At 44.0% G+C, this 25279-nt stretch overlaps 1 protein-coding gene across 2 annotated transcripts in view; it reads right to left on the reverse strand.

Moving 5' to 3' along the window:
* MAPKAP1 (MAPK associated protein 1) overlaps nucleotides 1-25279 on the reverse strand; it is a 232579-nt gene that overhangs the window by 5488 nt on the left and 201812 nt on the right. For both annotated transcript variants that reach the window (XM_024762289.1, XM_024762288.1), the window contains 2 exons: nucleotides 22086-22223; nucleotides 2215-2312 (listed from right to left, as the gene is read on the reverse strand). In XM_024762289.1, the coding sequence (XP_024618057.1) occupies nucleotides 2215-2312; nucleotides 22086-22223 (236 nt within the window). The remainder of the gene's footprint in view (nucleotides 1-2214; nucleotides 2313-22085; nucleotides 22224-25279) is intronic.

Here is a 25279-nt window from a genome sequence, read left to right on the forward strand (position 1 = left end):
GCCCCGGAGTGCAGCACACGCTCCCTGGGTCGTCGGGGGATGCGCTGGCAGGTAACTCTTACCTTGCTGCTTTCAGGCACTCCAGGTGGGCACTGTCCCCTGCCTGTTCCAAGGGGCTCCGATCCGGGGTGGTCTATGAACCCTCTGCTTTCCATCCAACTGGTCATGCTACTCTGTCTCGGCTCTAAACTGTCCTCCTAGCAGCTTTATTCTTTTAATTCTCATCTACTACTTTTGAAAATCTTTTGAAGCCATGAGGACTTTGCCTCAAAATGTTTCTGTGAAACAATTCCATTTCATCGAAATCTCCTGTTCAGCTCCTTAAGTCTATGCACACCTGGGAGGTTAGGAGCACAAGTTCTGGAATCTGCCAAACCGGGGTCAAGTTCTGGTTCTGCCTGTCACAACCCTGGCTAAGTTACTTTTTTCCTGAGCCTCAGTTTTCATCTAGAAAATGGGAATGACCTCATAGAGGTGTGAAGGTTCCTTGAGACAGGACAGGTAAAGTGCCTGGCCCAGGTCCTGCACTTTGTGACCCCTCAGTGTATCTTAGTACTTTTATTACTATTACTTGATGACATCTACTCTTAAGAAGAGACGAATAATCACTTAGGTAGCTTCCCCGTACCATTTAATATTTGCTCTAGCAGCTAATATTAGCCTTACGGTGGGGTAGGGCAGGGTAGGTACCATGATCCCTATTTTACAGGAGGAGAAACTGAGGCCCAGGGAGGTGATGTGACTGGTCAGAGTCACACACAACCAGGGGTGGAGGAGCCCCCTCTGGCTCTAGGCCCTGTTCTGCTACAGCAGTTCTGTTTTCTCTATCTGGTCATTCTACGTAAGATTTGGCTTGGAGAAAGGATTCTCAGTTTGGAAGAGTCTACAAATCACTAGTCCAGGGCTGCTCAGAGCGTGGCACACAGACGGCATCCTGTGCAGCGCCTGAGAGCTTCTCAGCGACACAGGATCTCGGGCCCTGACCCATATTTCCTGAACCAACGAGACCCCACGGGAGCTTTTCTCAGTCCGACCCCGCTTTGCAAGATTCTGTGTGGCTTGGCCCCTGCAACCTCTCTGCTCCAGACACACAGGCTTGGGTGCAACCTCCCAGCCACACCGCACTCGCCCTGCTTCTCTGCTCTGCCACGGGCTGCTCTCTCTGTGAAATGCCTTTTCTCTCTCCTCACCTGGTAAAATGTGTGCTTTTCCATCCATCCTTCAGGGCTCAGCTCTCCCTGCCTCCCTACCCCCTGTACCAAGTCAGTTTACTCTTTACACACCGATGGGGCACCTTGTGACTTATTTAACAGTCTTTTAAAAATATTTATTTATTTATTATTGGCTGCGTTGGGTCTTTGTTGCTGTGTGCGGGCTTTCTCTCTAGTTGCGGCAAGCAGGGGCTACTCTTCATTGTGGTGCATGGGCTTCTCATTGCAGTGGCTTCTCTTGTTGCAGAGCACGGGCTCTAGGCACATGGGCTTCAGTAGCTGTGGCACACGGGCTCAGTAGTTGTGGCTCGTGGGCTCTAGAGCGCAGGCTCAGTAGTTGTGGTGCACAGGCTGAGTTGCTCTGCGGCATGTGGGATCTCCCCGGACCAGGGCTCAAACCCATGTCCCCTGCATTGGCAGGTGGATTCTTAACCACTGCGCCACCAGGGAAGTCCCTCTCTGTAATTTTCTTAACGTCTGTCTCCTCTGAAAGAGGACAAGCTCGCTGAGGGCAGGGACTGGGGTCTGTCACTGCAGTATCCTGAGTACTAGCCTGGCACACAGAAGGTGCTCCGTGAGCACTGTTGAGACATGGTAACAGACAATTCTAGCGTCAAGCCGGGTATGTTTAGAACAGGTTAATTGTCGTGATTACTTTAAGGTGTCTTCAAACAATAACAGTAATTTCCTCAGAGTCTGTTCCAGGAACCTCAAGGAGCTCCTGAGTGGGCTTGGAGGCAAATGAATGGTACATAAAAAGAATGAATAAACACATGAAGAAGGAGGATTATCGGGGGACTGGGAGGAAGCTGAAGGGGGTCCTGGCTGGCTGAAGCAGGTGCAGAGCAGCTGACCTGCAGTGTGGCCCAGGCCTGGGTGCTCACCAGCCGGGTGACCGGTAGGCAGTGCAGTGACCCTGCAAAACCGGCCTGGGAGCCTCGTGCAGTGCTGGGGGGGAGCCGGTCCTGCATACGCCAGGTCTGGGCCGAGAAGGAACACTCACCTTGAGCACGATTTCATTGACGGTAGCAGCGTCAGATTCAAAGTAGAGGTGTTTATAGTCGTGATTGCTTAGATACGTGAGCTTAAATATCGCGTGACCTAGAGGGAGAGAGAAAAGGCAGGGTTGAGGGGGCTCTGGCGGGTTACCTTGGGGGACGCCCCCCATATTCTCCTCTCCCCTTGTCATTTCAGTTCCAGCGAGAGCAAGTGGAGGCTGCAGGGCTGCAACTCTTCCCAGGAGTCGTTCACCTTCTCATCACAGGTGGGGAGAGAGCAGGCAGTAAACAACAGATCAAACGGCTAGTTATGTCCCATTCCACTCTGAAGGGTGTTCCGGGGACGCCAGATTAGGAAAGCTCTGCAGAACTATTTCTACATAATAGTCGCATGGAAAAGGTGGTATTTTTTAAGGCTGAAGACCAATTAACTCCAAATTATTTCTCTAAAAATAACTGTGCTTAAAGCCAAATAAATGAGCAACAGGAAGGAGGAAGGCCGATAGTAACGCTATTACCAGGTTCTCCGTAGCCTGGCTCCTGCTGGGAGGGGGAGTCCTGGTCATGTGATCCCGCGTGGAAGCTGCTCCCAAGGCCCAAGGCCCAAGGCCCAAGGCCCAAGGCCTCCGGTCATTTCCACCCTGGAAGGATGGGTGGACTGGGGGCAGCGGGGGGCGTGGAGAGGCTGCTCTAAAGGCTGCCATGGAAAGTTGGCACCTCACAGAGCAGACTGACTCAGGGGGTCTGACTCCCTGAACACACAAACCACCCCCAGACCCAAATGCTTTTGTAACCCTTTCCTACCACTTTCAGGGCAACCTTGTCATTTCTGGAACTGCTTCCTGGTCTAGCCTCACCTCACTTCACCACTCTCAGATGCCACATGCCAGCCCAGGGCATTGCACATACCCACCTGCCCACCCTTGGGATGTCCCCTCTCATTATCCTGTCTCCAAAAGATCAGCCAATGCTGGGTACTTTAGCTCAACTGGCACCTCCGTGGGATACATTTCTAGGCACGTTTCTCATGTGGCCTCCCGCAGTGCTCGGCCCGTCAAAGAAACCTGCTTACCGTATCACACCACCTGCAGTCGTGTCCACACCCCCTGTGCCTGTCCTTTGGGCCAAACATGCCAATCAGATTCCCTCCTCTAAGTGGAGACATAGGTGCCCGCCGTCCTCACTCCCATGTGACACTCTCCCTGGCCCATCAGCTCATGCTGTCCTTGGGTTCTGGGAGACCCCTGTGGACCTCCAAGAAAGTCCTCTTTCTCCTTAAGCTATTTTGAAGTTGGTTTCCATTACTGGCAACCAAAGGAGCACTGCTCCAGAGAGACGTGTAGTCAGAGCTCGGTAAACATTCCCAGACCAAGGAGCAGCTGGTGACATCTCTTATGCAGAGGCTTCCTCCTACCAGCCTCAGAAACAACTCCTTCTTGTCTTTTCTGCAGACTTCAGTGCTTGTGAGATTAAAATTCAGCATATCCTTTCTATTAGCCCTTCTCATCTGTTGTCCTTTTAATTGAAGCAGTGGCTGGTCATAGTTATTAATAACATATCACCCATATTACTGTAAGTTCACCTCTTTCCCAGAGAAATCTTCCTGGAAACTTTATTTACAGTAGCTAATTCTTCAGATCTTCAAAAATAAACTGATACATGCTGTACGTTTGTGGCCAGAAAAGTTAAGCTGCTGGTATTTTATCCTGGAAACATCATTATGATATACTTTCTGACTATAAATTCAATATTGAAAAAATTAGCTAATAATTTCTGAAAAACCTCGCTTTCCGTCACTTGACAAATTTAGCCTGATTCTAAATCGTGGTACTAAAGTGTTAGAATTTTTAGCTGAAAGCTAATCATTCTGTGAATATATAAATTACTTGTTTCTGAGAAGTGAATCTCACACGAATGGATGTATCTGTATGTATGGACGTGAGCGTATGTGTGTATTCTTTTATCTTTACAGGATTCAGCTCAGAGTGTCAGAGCCTTGATGGTGATATCACTGTGCGGAAGAACAATGCAGATCTCTCTGTTGGCCATGCTGTGACCAAGCAGAGCCGTCTATGAAGGTCACAGGGCTGTGAAGGACAAACAGAGACACCCCCTCCAGGAGGCCTTACTGCTGACACCTGGCCGTGACAGACACAGACACCAGTGCCTGCAGCTAAAAAGGACCAGAAGGTCTTAGGGAGGTCTGTGGACCCGAAGCTTCGGGGTTCACCGACCACTTTGATAAGTGATCTCATGGACTGTCTATACCACCTGCTCCCGCTCGTCACTGACAAAACAAAACCCAAACCTCAAGATACTAGAGCATGTTTCGCCTGAACAACTGGGACACCATTAAAAACCTGTCCTGCACTCTTTAGGAAGAGCCAAATCTACACGTGGCACACGTGACATGCAGTCTGCAGGGGCCCGGGAGCCTCTGGAAGGAAGCCTCCACGCCATCCCCGGGGACGGTACGGGCTCACAGAGGGGAGGCCTGCGGTTCATCCGCACACCAATCATAGGACAAAAACAAACTAATCATCCCACATCGAGTGTCCGGAACGGCTGCATATTTGGGTCAGGTGACTACAAACACCCCCCCATGTCCTGTGCTGAGCTAGGAGGCTGTGTGTGTCCTCTGCCTGTCCCCAGCACTCTTACCAGACCCCCAAGGAAGAGGGAAGCAAGTCAGAGTGATGAAGAGTTCCAGCCCTGACCATCTCACTGAAGCCTGACTTGTCTGTCCTTTCCAGAGAGAGCATTCACATCTCTGAGGGGAGAGGAGACAGAATACCATCTGGAGAACCTGTACTAGGATTCAACAGCTCGGCCCTTTTGTAACTATTACAGAGCCACAGATAGACTATCACACAGCTAAAAACCGGGTGCGGTGCGGTGGGACAGCTACAGCAGACGGCCCCTTCCTGCTCTGTGGGAGGACTTCGGAGGGAGAGCTCTAGTTAACTCAGAGCCACGCTGTCACTCGTGCTGGAGCCACGGAGCATGGGGCCAAGGCACGCCGAGAGAGTTTTTGCTGTGAGGCTTTCCCCCTTGCTCCAGGGATCCCTGTTTTGCTGGGTGGCCAGAGGAATGAACACCAGGAACACTGAGAGACAAGTATGATGAGCATGACGAAGAAGGTGATCCCAGGGAGATGCTGTGGAGACACCAGGGGAGGTGGCTGGCCTGGTAGCGGAAGGGCCACTAGAGACACAGCTTCCTGGAGAAGCCGACGCCTGACTGAGCAGTCTTAGAGGAGGAAGGGGGGTCAGCTGGGTAAACGTGGGGTGGAGAAGGATGTGACAGGGCGAGGACAGAGCGTGGACACACACACGGGGGCGAGAGGCAGCACGCCTCCGAGCAGGCAGGTTCACGAACAGTGGGCGGGCAGGAAGTGCTGTGACACAGGGCAGACTAAAGGGCTGGGAACGCTGGATTCAACAGCTGAGGGAGCCACTAGTGGACTGTAAGCTGGGCAGTGAATGGTCAAATTGGGCTTTTGGGCATTCACCCTGGCTCACCAGGGCCTGGAGGCAGGGGGACCAGCTGCCACAGTCATCCAGGTAGGAGCATATTCAGTTTTGAGCTAGACAGGAGTAAAAAGGATGCTGAGAAAGGGACTGACTTGAGAACTATAGAGAAGGTAACAGTGGCAGGACTTGGGAATTCTTTTATAAGAGTTAATAAGCAGAATTCACACTTCTATAATTTCACCTAATCCAAAGCCCATATATTAAAGTGTAACAAGTTAATTGACCTGTTTCTGGAGATGGATCTATCAATAAACATGAGTGGTTTATGCTATGTGGTAAATTTCCACCAGAGGTGTCTGGGAAGGAATCACTGGCATTTCAACACCAGCTGAACAGAATAGGAACACAAAGTGAGAAAAGTCTGTTATCAAAACTTTACCAGCCTCGGGCACCTCTAGGCTCACCTCAGGTAAAGGAGGAAGATGGGGGGGGGGGTCAAATGTCCTCCTCAGCTGCAGCCCATCAGGGCATCTGTCCTGGGGTGTTAGAGGGAATCAGAGGTGGGCAGGTTACCCTTGGAAACTCAAAGAACATCAGCACCTTTCATAGGGAATGAGTAAGCCATAGGGGTAAACTGTCTTTGTAAAAATGCCAGTCGAGGAAAATGATCCAGGCAGGCCTTGTTTTATGGTGCTTTCTTTTATTGTGGTTCGCAGATACTGCATTTTTTACAAATTGAAGGTTTGTGGCAACCTTGCACTGTCAGATGATGGTTAGCATTTTTCAGCAATAAAGTGTTTTTAAATTAAGGTGTGTAAATTATTTTTTTAGACATAGTGTTATTGCACACTTAACAGACTACAGTATAGTGTAAATATAACTTTTATATGCATTGGGAAACCAAAAAATGTGTGTGACTTGCTTTACTGTGGTGGTCTGGAACCAAACCTGCAATATCTCTGAGGTGAGCCTGTGTATCAGTATGATTTAAAAGAAAATACAAAGTCTAATATTGCAATTGGTCCAAATTATTTTGTTTGGGTTGTTAAATTCTGTTTGGAAATTGAGGCATAACAAAAGCCTGGGACGCAGAGGGGGAAAGTGTGAGTGCTAGTCAGAGACTTGGAAAGAAATCCAGTTCTGCTGTGTTCTAGTGGTGGGACGGTCGGAGGCACTGTCCCTCCAGAGGCCAAGGTTTGCCCGAGAGGAGACAGCATCCATCAGGCATCTCACATGGCACTTGGAAACAGCGGGGGCTCAATGGGTGGTGGCCATCATTCTTACAACTGTGATGGAACTGATGTTTGACGATAATATCCTCACTGTTCTGACAATTTGGTTTTTAATTGGGCCTTCTTTGAGCAGACTTGCTTTAGAGCTGTAGGAATAAAATGCAATATAATGGGGTATAAAATGTGGCATCTAAGCCCCGGTCACATATCCAGATTTGCTCAGGGCACTGAAACTATACATCTGCTTCTGAATATTGAAATGGAAGTCTGGATATGTAAAAATGTATTTTTACTAATTAGCAGTACAGGTGTCAGAAGTGGAGACTTTTGAGCTTTCGTGCTGTAATTTATCATCTGCATTATGAGTTTTAACTTAAACCAGAGGCTGTGCTGAAGAAACAGGGTCTTCTGGTCAATTGAGGGGAGTGGTCATTCAGAAGAAGCTGCTGTCATCACAAGATGGGACAGCTTAAGCAGAGGGCCAGCAGCGCACACACTCCTTCTAAAAGAAGTGCTCCCAGATTTCCACTGCAAATGGAACAGAGATTGTTGTTTGAAAAGAGGCTCCCTTCTAAACGACGTGCGGGCACCGACTGTGGTTGGCAATGCCTGGTCAGAGCTGGGACTTCCAAACTGAGCCTGAGGCCCACCTTTGTCTAAAACCCCCCAGGTGTCCCACTTGTCAGGAAAGCCAAAAATAAACTTGAATTTTTTGGTTTTCCTTTTCAATTAAAAAATTATAAAATATATTTTAAAATTACTAGAAATTTAGAAGACAGAGGAAAAACTTCCACACTCCACCCCCATAATACCAACATCCTGGCACAATGACATCCATGGTCTCTTTTCTAGTCATTCTCACATGTCTGTTTTCACACAGTTGTAATCAGATTGTATAGTAAAATTTGGGGAGAACTTTTGTTGTTAACATTTTAGCATAGCCTTTTCCTTGTTGCTACATAGTCTCCACAACCATCTTTTTCAACAGCTGTATTTTATACAAGTAGGTGTGTGCCACGGTTCATGTTACTATCTTTTCATTGGGCATTTAAGTTACTAATAAAATTGCCAGTATTATAGATAAGCCTATGAAGAACATCTCTGAGTATTTGGATTCCTTCTGAATTCCTTTACATCAGGCATGGATACTTCTAAAAAAATGGGTTTCCAGGGTCTGATCTTTTCTGGTTCCTCTGGCTTGGAAGTGGGTGGAGAGCTCTCATTGGATTTCCCTTTTTTTAAAATAACTTTTTATTTATTTAATTTATTATTTATTTTTGGCTGTATTGGGTCTTTGTTGCTGTGCGCGGGCTTTCTCTAGTTGCGGCGAGCAGGGGCTACTCTTCGTTGCAGTGGGAAATGGATGGCCTGGGATGCTTTGGTCTCTGGGCTGAACACCCCCTCCGGGTCTGGTCTCCACTGCGAGCAGCATTCCCAGCTGCCTGTAGGAGCTTCAGTTCAATGTAATTCAACTGGCAAAGGCTGGTGCTCCTTCTCGAGCACCCTGATGGTGGCAGAGGCCCCAGTAACTGTGATGACCTCTTTGACCTCTGGAGCAGGGACAGAGCCTGATCCACTTAACACTTTTGCCTGTGTCATTCACCCCCTCCCCCCGCCCCCTTTGGCTCCTTCCTATAAACATAATTAAAGCTCTCTGATTATAAAAACTCCCATGGCAATGTGATTTCCCTCCTTCCTCTAATTTACTGAAAACACTCTTGCTAAGGTCACCACGACCTCTATGTTGAGAGATCCAGTAGATACTTCTCGGCTTTTATTTTGCTTGGCTTCTCAGCTGTATCTGATACTTCTGAAGTCCTCTCTTCCCAGGAAGCCACAGTCAACTGATTTTTCAACTGACTTCTCCAGTCAATCTGTTTCTTATATGTCCTTTGTGACCTTCTTGTCCTTTATCTTTCTCTTAAATAATGGTCTTCCCCGGTGTCCTGTCCTTGGCCCTCATCTCTTTTAACTCCATTTCTCCTCTGTCAGGTTTGCCCCTTAGGTTTTAACTACTACCCAGATATTGATGATCCCGAAGCAGATATCTGGCTCAGACCTTTCTCCAGACTTTCAGAGCCAACCAGTGAGTACAGCTGCCATCTTCATATGGCCTGCAGTGTTGCACATCCAGAACTGAATTCTACATTTCCCCTTAAATCTAAAGGTCTGTTAGCCCAACTGGAGGCTTCACTACTTACCAAGTTCCAAGCATTTGGTCCCCTAAATAGTTTTCATATATTCATCTTCCATCCCTTCCCATCCTGTGACCACAGCCCTCACCGAGGTCCTGACCGTCTGTTGCCTCTTCTTGGTTTTCCTACTTTTGGTCATGTCTTCTTCAGATCCAAACATCTACCGAGAGGAGTCATCCTTTTGTAACACACATCTGGTCATATCACTCTCCTACTTAAAACTCTACAGTGTTTCTTTTCCTATTGTCTTCAGAATAAAGTCCAAGCTTTTTAGATGATTCTCAAGACCCTAAATCAGCAGTTGTCAAACTTCTTGGTCTCAGAATCCCCTTACACTTTGAAACATTACTGAGGAGCTCCAAAAGCTTTTGTTCATGTGGACTATATCTATCAATATTTATTATATTAGAAATTAAAACTGAGAAGCGTAAAAACTATTAAATCGGACTTTCTTGGTGGCACAGTGGTTAAGAATCCGCCTGCCAATTCAGGGGACATGGGTTCGAGCCCTGGTCCAGGAAGATCCCACATGTCATGGAGCAACTAAGCCCGTGCACCACAGCTACTGAGCCTGTGCTCTAGAGCCCGCAAGCCACAACTACTGAGCCCGCGTGCCACAACTACTGAAGCCCGCACGCCTAGAGCCCGTGCTCCACAACGAGAGAAGCCACGGCAATGAGAAGCCCGCGCACCGCAACAAAGAGTAGCCCCCACTCACTGCAGCTGGAGAGAGCCTGCGCACAGCAACGAAGACCCAACGCAGCCAAAAATAAATTAAAAAAATAAATTAAATTAAAAAAAAATCCATATGATAAAATTTCCTCCTGTATTAGAGTATAAGGAAAATAAATACCTTGCTATCATGCTATATTTATGCTATCATAAATACCTTGATACCATGCTATCATGTCCATCTTTACAAGTACTGAATATCACGATTTCTTCAGAGTTGCAAAAGGCTCTACATATCACCACTAAATATTAAGTTCCATATTATAATAGTAAGTTCCATATTACCATACTACTGTGCTTTTTGAGTTCTTGAACTGATTTTTAATAGTTTTTGTTTTGTTTCATTTTTGGTCAACTCTCGTCAGTTTTAACTTCCTACTATCTCTATTATTAAGTTCTGTAATTCTTTATCCACCTTCTATTTTTCTGCACTTAATATCCTTTAGGAAGAGAAACCAGGTAACAAAGCATGGTTAAAATTTGTTGAGGAATAAGACTTCATAGACTGAGTTGGGGCTAGGGATACTCTTCCATCCAAAAAGCACAGAAGTTTAAGTGACTTGGCTTTGTGTCAGTGGCAGAGGGAAGAATATAAACCTCTGTTACCATTTGTATATAACTTTAGGCAAGTTACATAACTTCTCTGAGCCCCAGTTTCCTCATTTATAAAATGGGAATAATATCTGTCTCACAGAGTTGTTGCTAAGATTAAGTAATCCTAGGATAAAAATCAACAATCTGAGACTTCTAAAATAAATGAATATAAACCTCAGAGGGTTGTTTCAAGAATTAAGTAGTGATGGGAACATATATATGTATATGTATAACTGATTCACTTTGTTATAAAGCAGAAACTAACACACCATTGTAAAGCAATTATACCCCAATAAAGATGTTAAAAAAAAAAAAAAGTACTGCATATAAAGCACTTGGGACACTGCCTGGCACATGGTAGATTCCCTTGTCTTTTTGCTCTCTCTCTCCAAGATAAACAAACTTTTCCAGACAGGCTAAGAGAGCCAAGAAGCAAAATTAAGGATATTTTATAGACACTTATATAACAAGAGAAAAAGAATTTCTACGTTTTTTAACTGACAAAATTCAAAATATAATCATCAAATGTATTTTCTGGGGTTACTGCAGGTTACTTCTGAGAAGGACATATTTTTTTTGGGGGGTGGGTAACATTTCACTTAAATGGAGTTCAAAGTTAATGTTCCATATCATCAAATCAATTGCAAATATTCACATGTTAAAAACTATTCTTAGTGCCTAGGCCATACAAAAATAGGTGGTAGGCTGGATTTAGCCTATGGGCCAGAGTTTGTCTATCCCCACTCAAAGAGGTCTCACTTATTTCCTTTTTCTTTGTTCATTCTGTATAGTTGCTAATGGTGACATTTTGAGTACGCTTGATTTCTTTGGGTAGATCTGGGTTTCTATCTGGTATTTTTTTTCCCCTCCAGCCTTCAATATTTCTTATAGTAAAGGTTTAATGGCAACAAACTCTTTTATTTTTGGAATGTCTGGAAATGTCTTCATTTCACCTTCATTTCTGAAGGATATTTTCACTAAGTATAGAATTCTAGGTTGACTCCATTGTCTTCTGGATCACATTATTTCTGGTGAGAAGTCAGCAATACTTCTTATCTTGGTTTCTCTGGATGCTCATAAGAGTTTTCTCTTTATCATTGGTTTTCTGCAATTTGATTATGATGTGCCTTGATGTGGTTTTCTCTGTATTTATCCTGTTTGGCCTTCTTTAGACTTCCAAGATTGGTGGATTGATATTTTAAATCAAATCTGGAACAGTTTTCTCTACCTTCCCTGAGACTCCAACTACATATATGTCAGAACATTTGCTGGCTCCAGCTGACAGTCTGACTGCAGCCTGGTGAGAGACCCTGTGCTAGAGGACCCAGCTAAGCTGTGCTGGATTCCTGACCCACAGAGCTGTAAGAAAATAAATGTTATTGTTTTAAGACATTGAGTTTTGGGACAATTTGTCATTTGGTAATAGATAACTAACCCTCTGACCTTTTTTCCTAATCTTCCTGATTTGCTCCCATCAGTGAATTTTTTGATTCAGGTACTGTATTTCTTAGCTCTAGAATTTTCATTTGGTTCTTTTTAAAGTTTCCATTTCTCTTCTTTTTGAGTTATTAAGTCTTTGAACATATTTATAATATGAATTTTTAAGTACTTATCTGCCAATTCTATCATCCCTGCCATTTCTGACTCTGCTTCTATTGACTGATTTTTCTCCTGGTTACAGGACACATTTTTTCCTGCTTCTTTCCACGTCTCATAATTTTTTATTGAAAGTTGGACACTATGAACGTTTGAGTGTGGGATGTTTGCATTTTGTCATCATCTTTTAGCTAATATTGGGTTTTGTTCTGGCAGTCAGTTAATTTACATGTGGATCAGATTGATCCTTTCAGGAATCCGTTTAAAACTTTATTAAGAATTAAGGCAGTCTTTAATCTAGGGCTAGTGTAGCCTTGCTCCTAAGATACGGCCTTTCCAGAGTTACTAGTAAATGTCCTGGGTGCTTCAACTACTGGGGAGCTATGAACTAGAGTTTTGGCCAGAACTTTAGTTTATAGCTCCTCAGTAGTTGTTCTTTGACCAGACTTGTGAGATCCCACAGGAGGCACACACAGCTTAGTATACAACAGAAGATTAAAAGGCATCTTTCTAGAGCTCATTCTCAGTAGGGCTCCCTCCTCTCCATACTTAATTTTGCTTATTTCAGTTGCTGAATTTCAGTTCCCCCAACTCTGATCTGTGTCTCCCAGGTCAGTGAGACTGCTATGCTCTCCTTGGGAAACCCTGGAAGAAAGGTGAAGTGATAGTAGGTCTCAGTTCATTTGTTGCCCTTCTCTCAGGGCTCACTGTCCCGTACTGCCTGTTTTTCAATGTCTGCAAACAATTTCTTATATTTTGTGCAGTTTTCCAGTCATTTATGATAGAAGGGCTAACCTGGGTACAGCTACCCTGTCCTGGAAGTTGCCTATGGGAGTCTTGTAAGCAATACATATTTTGAATTTAATGAAAGAATGGCTTACTTTTTCCATGTCTACAAGAATAACTTAAAATCTAAGCACTCCATTTATTTATTATGAAAACACAGTTTGGAGCTTGGCAGGAGGCAAGGGAAACAGGTTCTTCCAATCATTCATCCAGCTGAGAAATCTTCACACAGATTTCTTCAGTAGGAAACAATCTCTGCCCTTACCCTCTTCTCAATTCGGATCTCTTCTGGTGTTACAACCAAGAAAAAAAAAAAAAAGAATTTGAGGAAATGGTAATCAAAATCTAGGAAAATGTAAATGTCTGTAAACTTTCCATTATACCTACATAACTGTTTTATTATTATGGGTCTATAAGGCCCAAGTCAACAATTAAGTGAAAATTTAATAGCAAAAAGAAGGCTTCTCTCAGGAGGATAAAAAGATGATACCCCCGAAATGTTTTCTACTCTAACAGATATCAATATTCCAATCAACACAAGGAAATTCTTTCTCACTTATTAGTAAGTCTTAGGGAAAAATGAAGAAAGTTTACACAGAATGTAAGAAAACCCACTGAGTGTCTCAGTACCAGCCAATTTTCTTCATAAACATAGACATTCTTATATGTCATGCAGTGAGCAAACATGCCCCCAACAGCTCCCATGAGCAACTGTAGTACCTGATAATGAATATGGGAAGGTTTTTATCATCCGTCTAGGGCTCAGAGTAGAACTGCCTGCCTCCTAAATTCAGAATGTTGACCCTTCCAGAGACCACACATTGTACTAAACACCTCTTTCCCAGGAACTAGAGACAAGCACAGTGGTCCCATCTATCATATGCTGAGGGTACACAGAATAGTAGGTTAAGAACAAGATGCTGGGTTTGCCTTTTCACTACAACTTTGATAAGTTCTCCAATGTGCCTCCGTATCTCTTTGTTAGAGCCTCACTTGATCTTGGCTGATTCCAAATTCCAAAAGCAACTTTTATTTTATATTTTAAATTTTGTTGATGTGGACCATTTTTTTTAATTGAAGGAAACTTTTTAAAAAAATTTTATTTAATGTATTATTTTCTTGCTGCGTTGGGTCTTCGTTGCCGCATGCAGGCCTTCTCTAGTTGTGGCGAGCGGGGGCTACTCTTCGTTGCGGGGCACGGGCTTCTCATTACGGTGGCTTCTCTTTGCTGCGGAGCACGGACTCTAGGTGCGCGGGCTTCAGTAGTTGTGACATGCGGGCCCAGTAGTTGCAGCTCGCAGGCTCTAGAGCGCAGGCTCAGTAATTGTGGCGCATGGGCTTAGTTGCTCTGCAGCATGTGGGATCTTCCCGGACCAGGGCTCAAACCCGTGTCTCCTGCAATGGCAGGCGGATTCTTAACCACTGCGCCACCAGGGAGGTCCCATGATGTGGACCATTTTTAAAGTCTTTATTGAATTTGTTACAATATTGCTTCTATTTTAGTTTTTTTGGCCGCAAGCCAGGTGGGATCTTAGCTCACCAACCAGGGATGGAACTTGTACCCCCTGCGTTGAAGGGTGAAGTCTTAACCACTGGACCACCAGGGAAGTCCCTAGAAGCAACTTTTAAATGTTCAGTGTAGTTCAGGCAGAGTGAGAGAAAGAGCCACTGAGCACTGACTGTAGCCCCTGGACAGAAGCTGCCGGACTGCTGGAGGATGCAGCTGGGAGCATAACTAGGCATGTTCAGTGCAAACGTCAGGTGTCAGTTAATAATGACCAGGTCAGTCAACGGGACACATGCTGAGTTGGCTCCCACAGGCTAAGTTCTCAGGGGTCTGGCCAGTGTTATCCAGCCGCAGCAACTGTTCCCTGAAACACAGTGATGGCCTATTTAACAGCAGATCACAGCTTGAGGTTACTGTAAACCAAACTGGGTCAGAGAACCTGAGAATGCAGTCTGGCATTCGATGATGCAAGCTGGCCTCACGCTTACAGTGTTTCTCCACCTTTATCCTGTGGCACACGCCAGGTCTTTCTTTCCCTCCCACACACTTGGAAAAACTGAGGTGGTCCCCCTGTTGCCTAGAACCCATCTCCCAGCAGCTCCCTTGTTTTGGAAGAAGATGATAAATAAAGCAAAATGCACTAAGCGGCACTTCCACAGGCACTCGCCTCCTTCACTGAACATGCACCTCATCAATCACACTATTGTCTGCTTGAAAGGCGAGCCTTGTAAATGTCATCTCCACTCGGGCCCAAGGAGAGGCGCATCCAAATGCAGCAAGGAGTTTTAATTGGATAGTGTAATTAAACTAAAAAACCCCAGCAGACTCCCTTTGACAGGACAGATGAAGACCCCTTTTAATAGGGCTGGGAAACGTATCTGTTAGAAGGAGGAGGCACTGCCTGCTCCTGACTGTGCTCCAGAGTACCCTTGTGAAAAGGCAATTCAATAACTGGGGCATTTAACACGTTAGAGTCTGCTGTGCTCTGTAATCGAGCAGTACTTACCGTATTTGATCTGGAACTTACGAAATAAGTCCTTGTCAGAGAATAAAAACACAGCATAGCCTGCCCACCTGATGTCTGAAGTGCCTGGACCCCCTGGGAATCGATAGAACCTTAGGATGTGAGTATAAATGCAAGCACCTTATGAGGCATAGAGTATGCCAGCACGGCCATGGACACTCACCCACCCACCCACCTTGGGGTGCAGCTCTTTCACCCAGCGGTAGCTGAATGCTCACCCTCATTTCCCTCTCACACATTCTCACGAGCATCTAGAGAATATGACAAAATTCCTGGGTACCTCTCCTCTAGGAACTGGAATACCTGTCACGTCAATGTGTTGTGTGTGTGTGTGTGTGTGTGTGTGTGTGTGTGTGTGTGTGTTCTCTGCTGGAATTACCCCTGTCAAGTAGGCAGAAAAGAAATCAGGTGGTCAGAGGATTCAGTGTATGGGCTGTGACGTGCCCAAGTTGATTTTAGTACAAAACCTGAGTCCTTTTCCCAGTCTCCCTGCTCTCCTGTGTTGGGAGAAGGGGTGGGGGATGCGCACACAGACACATGCACACACGCTAGAGGCCTGCAGCTCCACAAACAAGGTAACAAAATTAGTGAGAACAAATGAAGAGGTTCGTGCCTGCACTGGATTGTCTTATAAGCAGACCATAACAATCCCTTTCCGATGGAATGCTAGTGTCCCAAGGCCAAGGTCAGGGAACCCAGCATCTGGATGGATCAAGACAGCCTCTAAGCTGGGGCTCAGGTGGGGTGCGGAGGCAAGGTTTCAGACTCCCCCATGGAAAGCTTTCCAAAAACACACACTTTGCTTTATTTACAAAAACCTCCAAGTCAGTTTGCCTGGGCCCTCAGACTGATGTTTCTTTTCTAAGAATGGTGAAGGGTTTGTTTGATGGCTGCTTTTACTCCTCCATAAAGCCTCCTTGGAGCTCTGCTTGCAAATCTTTGAATACTCTTTAATACTGGCCTTTCACCATGAGTTGATAAACCCATTAAGAACATATAAGTGGGGCTTCCCCGGTGGCGCAGTGGTTGAGAGTCTGCCTGCCGATGCAGGGGACACGGGTTCGTGCCCCGGTCTGGGAAGATCCCACATGCCGCGGAGCGGCTGGGCCCGTGAGCCATGGCCGCTGGGCCTGCGCGTCCGGAGCCTGTGCTCCGCAACGGGAGAAACCACAATAGTGAGAGGCCCGCGTACCGCAAAAAACAAAACAAAACAAAAAAACAACATATAAGTGAATGCTTATAATCTATGAAAACTGGATACAGAATTAAACCATCAAATACCTTTAGGTTTAAATGCAAACGACATAAAAGCATTTCGGCCATCAATTTGGCTATCGCTTGTAGCCAGTATGAATTCTGCTGGAAAAGCTATTTTCGTGCAGATGTGGAATTCAATGGGAAAGACTGACTCGTGTACCAACATCAATCAAAATGTCGACTTCCCTGGCAGCTCTCAACAGTAAGGCAGGTTCAAAGGTCACAGGATAAAGAAAAAGCCAAGCTCTGGTTCAGCTCTAATATCTCCTCGGTAGAAGTCTTACAAAAGTACCCCCTTCTGTATTAGCCCTGCTTTCATTAATCTTCTTGCCATCTTCTTTAACTAGTCATGCAGAACCGCTCGATAGCAAGACGTATAATGGGGAAGGCCCTGTGCCTATTACCACGTTAACATTCTCTTAAGCCCCAGTGCAACAATGGAACGGGAAGGCAAAGGAAATCTGCAACTGCAGGGTGCAGTGCAGGCAATTCAATTACAGCCTGGGCTTACCTATGTCCTTCTGACCTATAAAACACAAGAGGCCTTTGTGTCTAACTGGCTCGGCCATTAAGGTTGCTGAAGATCACAACAATGCTGGTCTTTTCTATTTAAGCTAAATCAATGTGGACAAATCATTATTCAGTAGCTTTAATTTAATTAGTAAATTAAATACACTACTTTACAGATCTTGTCAAGTACTTAGGAAAAGAAAGATTCATTTAAGTGGGAGGTCACCAATAAACCCAGCTAATTTAACTCATAACCTTAACTGAATCTCATCTCAAATATCCAGCAGGTTCTATTCACGAGGGCTTAAGAGTCTCCTGCAGTTGTGGTTAACTCACAATCTCAAAGAGCTCCTGCCCTGAATCCAAACAGTGTTTTGGACCAAAAAAAAACAAACAAACAATCCCCCACCAACACAACCAGCATCAACAGAATCCGATTTCCTTTAAATTATACTATTGCAAGAGAATGTAATCAGGTTACCTCTATTACGTTACTTCCTTAAGATTTTAGATCATCTATACTTAATTGAGATACAGAGCTCTTTTCAGCTATAAAGACGACAGCTACTTTATTAAAGTTTAAATATGATTTCTTAATGATAGGCTGCTTCCTTTAAAGACTCTAAACCTGCACGACCTTCTTACGATAAAACCAGACCTGGCACGCTTAAGTTTGGTACTTTATTTAAATACAGCCCAGGAGTCCCCGACAGGTGCTAATTTCACAGAAAGGTCCCTTTCTTTTGTTTCAGTGTTGGAATTTGAGGCTAGTACTTAAAAAGAGTGTCCACTGCATTTAAAGCCTACATCTAGACCTGTATAAGGATGGAGAATTATTTCTGAGACAATTTAACCATGGTCATTTCTGATGGAAACATTCTCCTATATGATGTATACGTCTTTGTTCAGTTAAAATGAAATTAGAATTAATTCATCTTTTAGAGATTTGTGACATCCTTCAAACAGCAAAAGATATCCTAAGGAGTGGCAAAATCAGACTTAGAAATCACTGATTTGAATAATAATGGCAGCGTACAGCTTTTTTTTTTTTTTTTTTTACTCTATTAAGGCAGAATGTGTTCTTAATTTCTCAGGGCCGTTGACACACTGATTTTCTCAACTAACTTTTGTAAGCGTCCATATTTATATGTACAATTTTTTTAAAGGCATGTATCTATTTAGTCATTAAGTTCCAGGTCTTAAACACTCACAGGGACAGAGCAATAAATCTTCCCTATGAGAACATGGCCTATGAGGTAGAAGTTAGGGGAAGGAAAGAGAGCCATAGAATTGCTATTTATGGAGTATGGCTTCAGAGTCTGGGTCTTTCTGATTCCACGATATATGTAATTACGTGTTTCACTGCAGGCGCTCTAATGCTCAGTCCCTTTGCCAAGTCAGCTATTCACATACTTTTTGGATACAGCATCAATTAAACTTGAGTTGTGTCCTGTATGACGACCAAATTAATGGTTTGACAGCAGCTTTTTCAATAAACACTGCAAACTGGCCATATTTGAGGTTTTAAAAACCGTTTCTTTTCTGTTCAAAATTCTGACAAACATGTCTCAAGTAAGACTGGGGACAACTTCATTATCCTCCCAACAGTTAATGCCTTTTTGTAAAGAAGGCTGTTTAATAACATGTCTGCTCTGTTTTCACAACTAAATTATTCCAGTTGGTCACATGTTCTAGTGTTCGGCAAGACACTTGTGTTATGAGAGATAAAAACATGAAAAAGGAAATATACTGCAGAAATCAAAAACCTTATCTACTTCTAGACTCTCTCTCTTTGCCATAATTCGTTTAAGAAGGCCCCAAGAATTTTTGACGTAAACTCAACTACAAACATACATCACTATGCTGATAAAGATCACAGGCTAAACTTATGAAATATAGTGACTTTCATTTCTTTAGTGTTGTTAAAATAAGTTTTTTCTAAGGTTCAACAGACACAAAAGATAAAAAGGGTTACCATTAATCCTTTAAAAAAAGAAGGAGAAGAAGCAGCCACATAGATTAATTCTGTGGTCTGATGATGTTCTTGAAGATGAACTTTTTAGATTAAGTCAATGAATTAATTTGATGAAGATACTGGAAATCATAAAAAAAATAATAGCATCAAGCTGATTCATTTAATACATTTTTGTTTTGGGCACTTTACAACATAAATTATGTTGAATAACTTTCGGTTTCTCGATTCTGGCCTCATTAAGTTCTATTTCAAGACATTCACTGAGGATAACCCTGCAGGCACTGTGCTAGGGAACGAAAATACAGAAACCAGTCTCTGGTCAATGAGTTAAGCATGGAGATGGGGGTGGGAGACAGGGTCAGACCTCAAATAAACACAGCTCAGTGTGTGAGCTGCTTTACCAGAGGTGTGTGCAAACACCTGGGGGCAAAATTACAGAGAGAGTCTGACATTGGAGTTGGATCTTGAAAAATGAGTGGGCCGGGTGTGAGGAAACTGAGGTGTCCATGAATTAAAGAGAGGGTCAGGGTGGAGGTGTATTCCTGGCAATGGGAAAAGCGGAAGCACAAAATTCAAGGTGTGTTCGTGTGCCAGTAGTTCACAGTGACCACAGCTCAAGTTCAGGATGAGAAATTATGGGCTATGAGCTTGGAGGAGTCAAGGTCTGTAAAGGCTGTGCTGAGGAGTCTGAATTTTATTCTGTGAGCCTGCAACTTTCAAACATTTTTTGAAAACAGCAAAATCCTTTTTATCAATTGACTTTTTAAGTGCAGGATCCCCAAATTGGTAGGGATTAAATGCAGAATCCTTTGTTTGAAGGGGAGGCCTCATGCCCAACTCTGCCCTACACACACACACACACACACACACACACACACACACACACACACACACACACACACACCCCGGCCCCTGAGAACCCAGAGCTTTGAGGGACAAGGTCTGAAAGTGCTGTGCTGGGGACGGGGACTCAGAAGTATCTCACTGGGGCAGGCAGTGTGCCTCTCTGTTCAGGAAAGTGTCATAGTTCTAGATCTCTGGGGCCAGAGTGAGAGAGGGGGAAACCTCTATAAAACCTACATGTGCGGTTTTTACACAGAACCGTTCCGTGGGTCTAAGAATACGACAAAAGACTCTCCTGCTCGACTGTCAATACAGTCGTATTGAAATGGTGGGGCCCACATCTGCTCTGGATCCCTAATGCTTGGAACTTGGCCTCGCTTTCACAGATGTGTGATAATTACATTACTTTTTGACTGAATGACCTTAAGAGGCAACAGAAAGGTGGTAGCTGTGCATCTGTTTCATTCCCTCCTAGGTTGGGTGTGTTACATCCTTTACCGTTTGGTGCCTGAATCACAGCCCTCCTGGACACAGTGAGTGTCTTGGTGTGAATGTAAGGGAAATCTGAATCCTATTTCTAGCTCTTTCTCTAACCTCTCCACTCCAGTTTATCCCCCTATGCAATGTGTAAGTGATTGCCTTTCATTTCTCAGAGACATGGAGAATTTATAAAATGTTACTTTTCAAAGCATTCTGAGTTCTTGGGAAGAAAGATGCTGGAACAATGAAATTTTTACTGGTTGACTGGCTGGAGTGAGAGGATTAGGAAGAAGATGTTTATCTAAAGGCAGACGGAATCTGGCCGCCTTGGGGCAAGGGCCCAAGAGTAGCAGGCGATTTTCTCACCACTCCTTCTGGCAACCATCTTGCCTCTGCAAGCCATCGAGGCCTCACTGGGATGACAGGAATGGTGGGAAGTGGGGTGGGCATGGCTTTACTCCTTTCCCCTGCACCACTATGTTCTCCCTTCTTGCTAAGCTGTAGGCTAATGAGTTGAAAAGAGGAGACCATGTAGCACAGCACTGCTGTATTTGACAAAACAATTAAATACCCAACCATAAATGAGGCCAAGTGGTATATGTGCCCAGTTCGCAGGCCGAGTTTTTGTTCTTTAAGCCCCTGTTTAATCAGTTTCATCTCAAAAATTTGAGCCATATTATAGACACTTGCTGTCCTTTAGATTTCTTACTGTTCCTTTTAAGTATGTAATTCCTTATATTTGTTCCCCAATTTAGCAGACACTGGAATAAAGGGGATTAACACAAATTGGGTGCTTATTAGGTCACACTGCAAGTTACTAAATCAGAACCTACTGGTGTGGGTCCTGGGTGGCTGTGTTCTAAATAGGCTCTGCAGGCAGTGCCGGTAACGCACTGGATTTGAGAACCACTGTCTTCTAGCCTTCTCCAGGCAACTAACACATCATCCTTTCTTCCATGGAGGAATATCACTGCAATCTGTGTCCTTTCTGCCTCTTGATGGGACTGAAGCCCTAAAAATGATTAATCTAAAGCCTACACTCAATTACTTAACTGCAAAAATATAATACGCTAAAATATACACCCAGATTATATCTACTTTGATAATTTAAACAGAGGAGTGCCAACCCAGCAGTGATCTCTTCTGCAGGACCAGGCAGGAGTTTAATTACGAGCTGGTAGGTCATGCAGCTGCCAATAATCTGGAGGGTGATGACACCTCTGGCATGATGGATATCTAAATCTAGTCTTCAGCCACTACAGGAAATCCTCCAACTTCCCTCGATCTGGCACGGAAGGAAGGCAGGTCCAGGTCTGACAGGTCCAGTACCCAAACGGGAAGGGGAAAGGAGCACAAAGTGAAATGAGGGCTCTGGTGAGTGCAGATTCCCGTCAGGAATCTGCCCCTGTGCCCCCAGCCCTCAGCAGGGGGCTACTGAGGTCAGGAACCACTGTGAGGTTCTCTACTGCCGTCAAGACTGAACAGAACAGGGGCCCATGTCAGGCTCTGGGCACCGTAATACAATCCCATTTAATTAAAAGAAATTTCTGGTAATGAATTAAACAGACCCAAGGAAAAAAGGACACAGTGGCAATATATTCTCCTGGTACCCAGCACGCAGAAGGGAAGGGAGGAAGAGCGGAAGGAGACATAAATAAAAGGGACTACTCACTGGGGCTTTTTTCTTCAGCAAGGTCACAGGCACAGAGCAGGTCAGAATCAACTGAGATGGGTTTCTGCTTAATCCAAAACTTAGTGCTGGCTTTCTGATTCGTAACTGGGTCTATCTCTACTTTGTCTCCAGAGATACCTGTAAGGCCAAGGGGAGGACAAAAAAGAAGCCACAAGAAGTACAAGGTGTAAGTGATTTCAGTGTAATCATTTGGCCTGTCTTATAAATCCTAAATTGCATGAACATGAGCTCTTTCTAGGGCTTTGGGGAATGCCATAGGCTTCTTAAGACAGACATAAGGAGATTCCAAATGGCACAGAGAAGTTGCAGTCTGGTTTCCCGGGTGGGTGAGCTGGGGTTGGAGCCGGGGAGGGGGAACAATCAAAAACCATATAAAAAGGTATTAAGAAGCTTACCTCCTTAGATATAACACAGATACAATATAGAGTTTATCTGCATTTTGTTAATGAAATATAGTTACCATGAGATAAGGTTCATTTAAACAATTTTGATCAGTGGTCTCTGTTTTGTTTTGTTTTGCATTAGAAGATCTGGGTTGGACAGATAAAGCTGTAACATCACCTATGCCTAAATACCTAGGCTACCAATGAAGAGTTTCTGATCTGGAAAAATCTTGCACACTAAAAATAGGAAAAATCTCTCTCTCTTACTAAATAATTCTCTGACACTAAATAATTATCCATACTGTACTTAAAGGAAGTCACAGGAAGATCAAAGGATCCTTCACATTAAACATTCCAAGTTCAAGTCTTGGAGCCTGGCGTCAGGCTGTGGAGGTCACTGCTTCTCCACCGATGGAGAGACAGCACTGGGTGTGCACTTTATGTAACTTTCTAACAGGAATCCAGAACATTAACTACAGGGACTTCAGGTTTCATTTTCAGAGCTGTGAAAGACATAACACACTGTGCAGTGACTGGGAGCAAAGGTGTTAGGAGAACCAAGGTAACGCCAGGGATCGAGGGTGTCCTGGGATAACTGCAGAAACGCACAGCAATTGCTCTCCTGGTATCACCAAGCAGAAGGTGCCCAGCCTGACACAAAGGTTTTGGCTAGATGCTCTCTTTTTCCTTTTACTGAAAATCGAGGAATCTGTTCATGAAGTGAAACAAAACCCTTCAATATCCTTCCAGAGTGGACCCCAGATGGAATCTTAAGACTAATTAATTTTTAGGCCACAGTTTAAAGGTCAGGCTCAAAGTGAAAAAAAGCAAAACGAAGTAAAAATATAAGAAATAATTAAAACAATCAAGAGTTCATACTGAAACAGAAAAGACAACCAGAATTAACATATTTCATCCTATGGATCACACTTAGAAATTTTAAAATATAATGTGAGAAAACTTAGTAGGCCACAAGATAAGGTAGATAAAAGAAATAGCTAAATTAAAAAACAAAAATCAAAAGAACACAATGACCACAGTCAGACCAAATTTAAAATTAAAAAAGAAAACAAACAAAATCCTAGTGATTAGTTCTGCCACACACTCCATTCATCTCTATTTTATATGAATAAAGAAATCCCAAACAGCAGTCAGACAAAGGCAGGAGACTGGACAGACTACGGAAGAGTCTCGCCTGCTGTCTGAAGGAGACACTGCAGTTCAGTTGCTTGACCCTGGTCATTACCGTGTGGTCTTTGGAAAAGACGAACAATTGGTATTTTTTATTAATCGAATGCTGGAATTTGTCATTAGACATATTTCAGGAACACCGTATTTCAATTAGGCATAACGTCGTAAGCCCAATTGACTCTGGACGTCCAGGTCTAGATGATTTCAGGAGGGCGAGAATGTATCAGGAGACCAATTTTATTACATTTCACTTAAAATAGATTACCCAGTTACACTCTTCCCTCCAATTTGGTCATTAAATGTTAAAGATCTGGACATTTCTATAGTTCCCTGAAAGAAGAAAAGTACTTACACCGTGGTTGTTGGTAGTGTTTTTTTTTCCCTTCTGCTTCTTGTTTTGACATTTATAAAAGTCAAAACGAGCAGAGCAAAATAAATGTGCAGATCTCTTATGTGGAATAAACCCTGCCCCACATTCCTTTCTCAGAAAGGGAGGGGGAAAGATCATCATCAGAGACATGGTTTTAAAATTTTGTTCTACGGCCCTGCAACTCCTGAAGCCGTAGTCAGTCAATATTGTTAATGTAGCTTGTTAATTTGATAGGATTTGTCAGGTAACTCCACTGGAAAATTATATAAAACTGTTCCAGATGAAAAGATGATAGTGACATGAATTTAAGTGATAGAACAATAGTGGAATATAAACCAGAAATGACACCCAAAGTGGCTGTTGATTTATTGCCGTAGTGAGTTTGGTTCTGGGCTCCCATGTATATTAGTGCTACAAATCTGGGTCCATTTAGCAGAGGGATGCGCATACATACATCACCAGCTCCTGCTCCAAGCCAAGGTCACTCCCCATTGCATCAATCTTTTCAACAGAGCCTACTTCACAAAGCAGGACTCTTGTAACCATCTCAGATATAACAGACTCTCGTCCTCTTTCATCTTTCTTTTATCATGTAAAGTACACTTTAACTTCTATTATTTTTATCTGCAAATTCTTACTGTATAGTTCATCCATTATGGGTTGTATCTCTGCATCAATTGCCTAAGCTCTGCTCGGCCACAAGAACACTTTCCCAAAGACACCCTTTCCTGGGGTTATTGTGCAGTCACTGTTCACAGAGGGGAACCCCAAGCCTGCAGTTTGGGGATGAAGATGTGGGAGACAAGCGCACTAGATTCAAGACAGGCAGGCAGGTGGAACACCGTTTAAACAAGTGGTGAGTTCCAAAAGAGATGCGTGTAAATCAGATTTTTTTCTGAATCAAATCACATTTTCCCAGTGACTTCTAGTTTCAGAGATACTTTATCTTCATTTTGGATTGATCTGTAATTGGCAGGGGCTCCCAACACTTTAGTTTTAAGTTTCTCTGCCCTGCAGGCTTTCAGTCAAGTAGTTAATGATCTGTAAAACACTCGCCTGCCTAGAGGAGTCACTATTTAAAGAAACCTGTAGGGGAATCTTTCCTGACGGGAAAAATCCTTTTGTACATTAAATAACCTCACCCTACTTGAGATACGTGAGTCCAGCTCCTTAAAGCAGGGCACACGGCCCCACAGGACCCTATTCGCTCTTGCTGGACAGTGGCAGCC

The sequence above is a fragment of the Neophocaena asiaeorientalis genome, unplaced genomic scaffold (assembly GCF_003031525.2).
Source record: "Neophocaena asiaeorientalis asiaeorientalis breed wild unplaced genomic scaffold, Neophocaena_asiaeorientalis_V1.1 scaffold78, whole genome shotgun sequence".
In the NCBI taxonomy this organism is placed as follows: domain Eukaryota; kingdom Metazoa; phylum Chordata; class Mammalia; order Artiodactyla; family Phocoenidae; genus Neophocaena; species Neophocaena asiaeorientalis.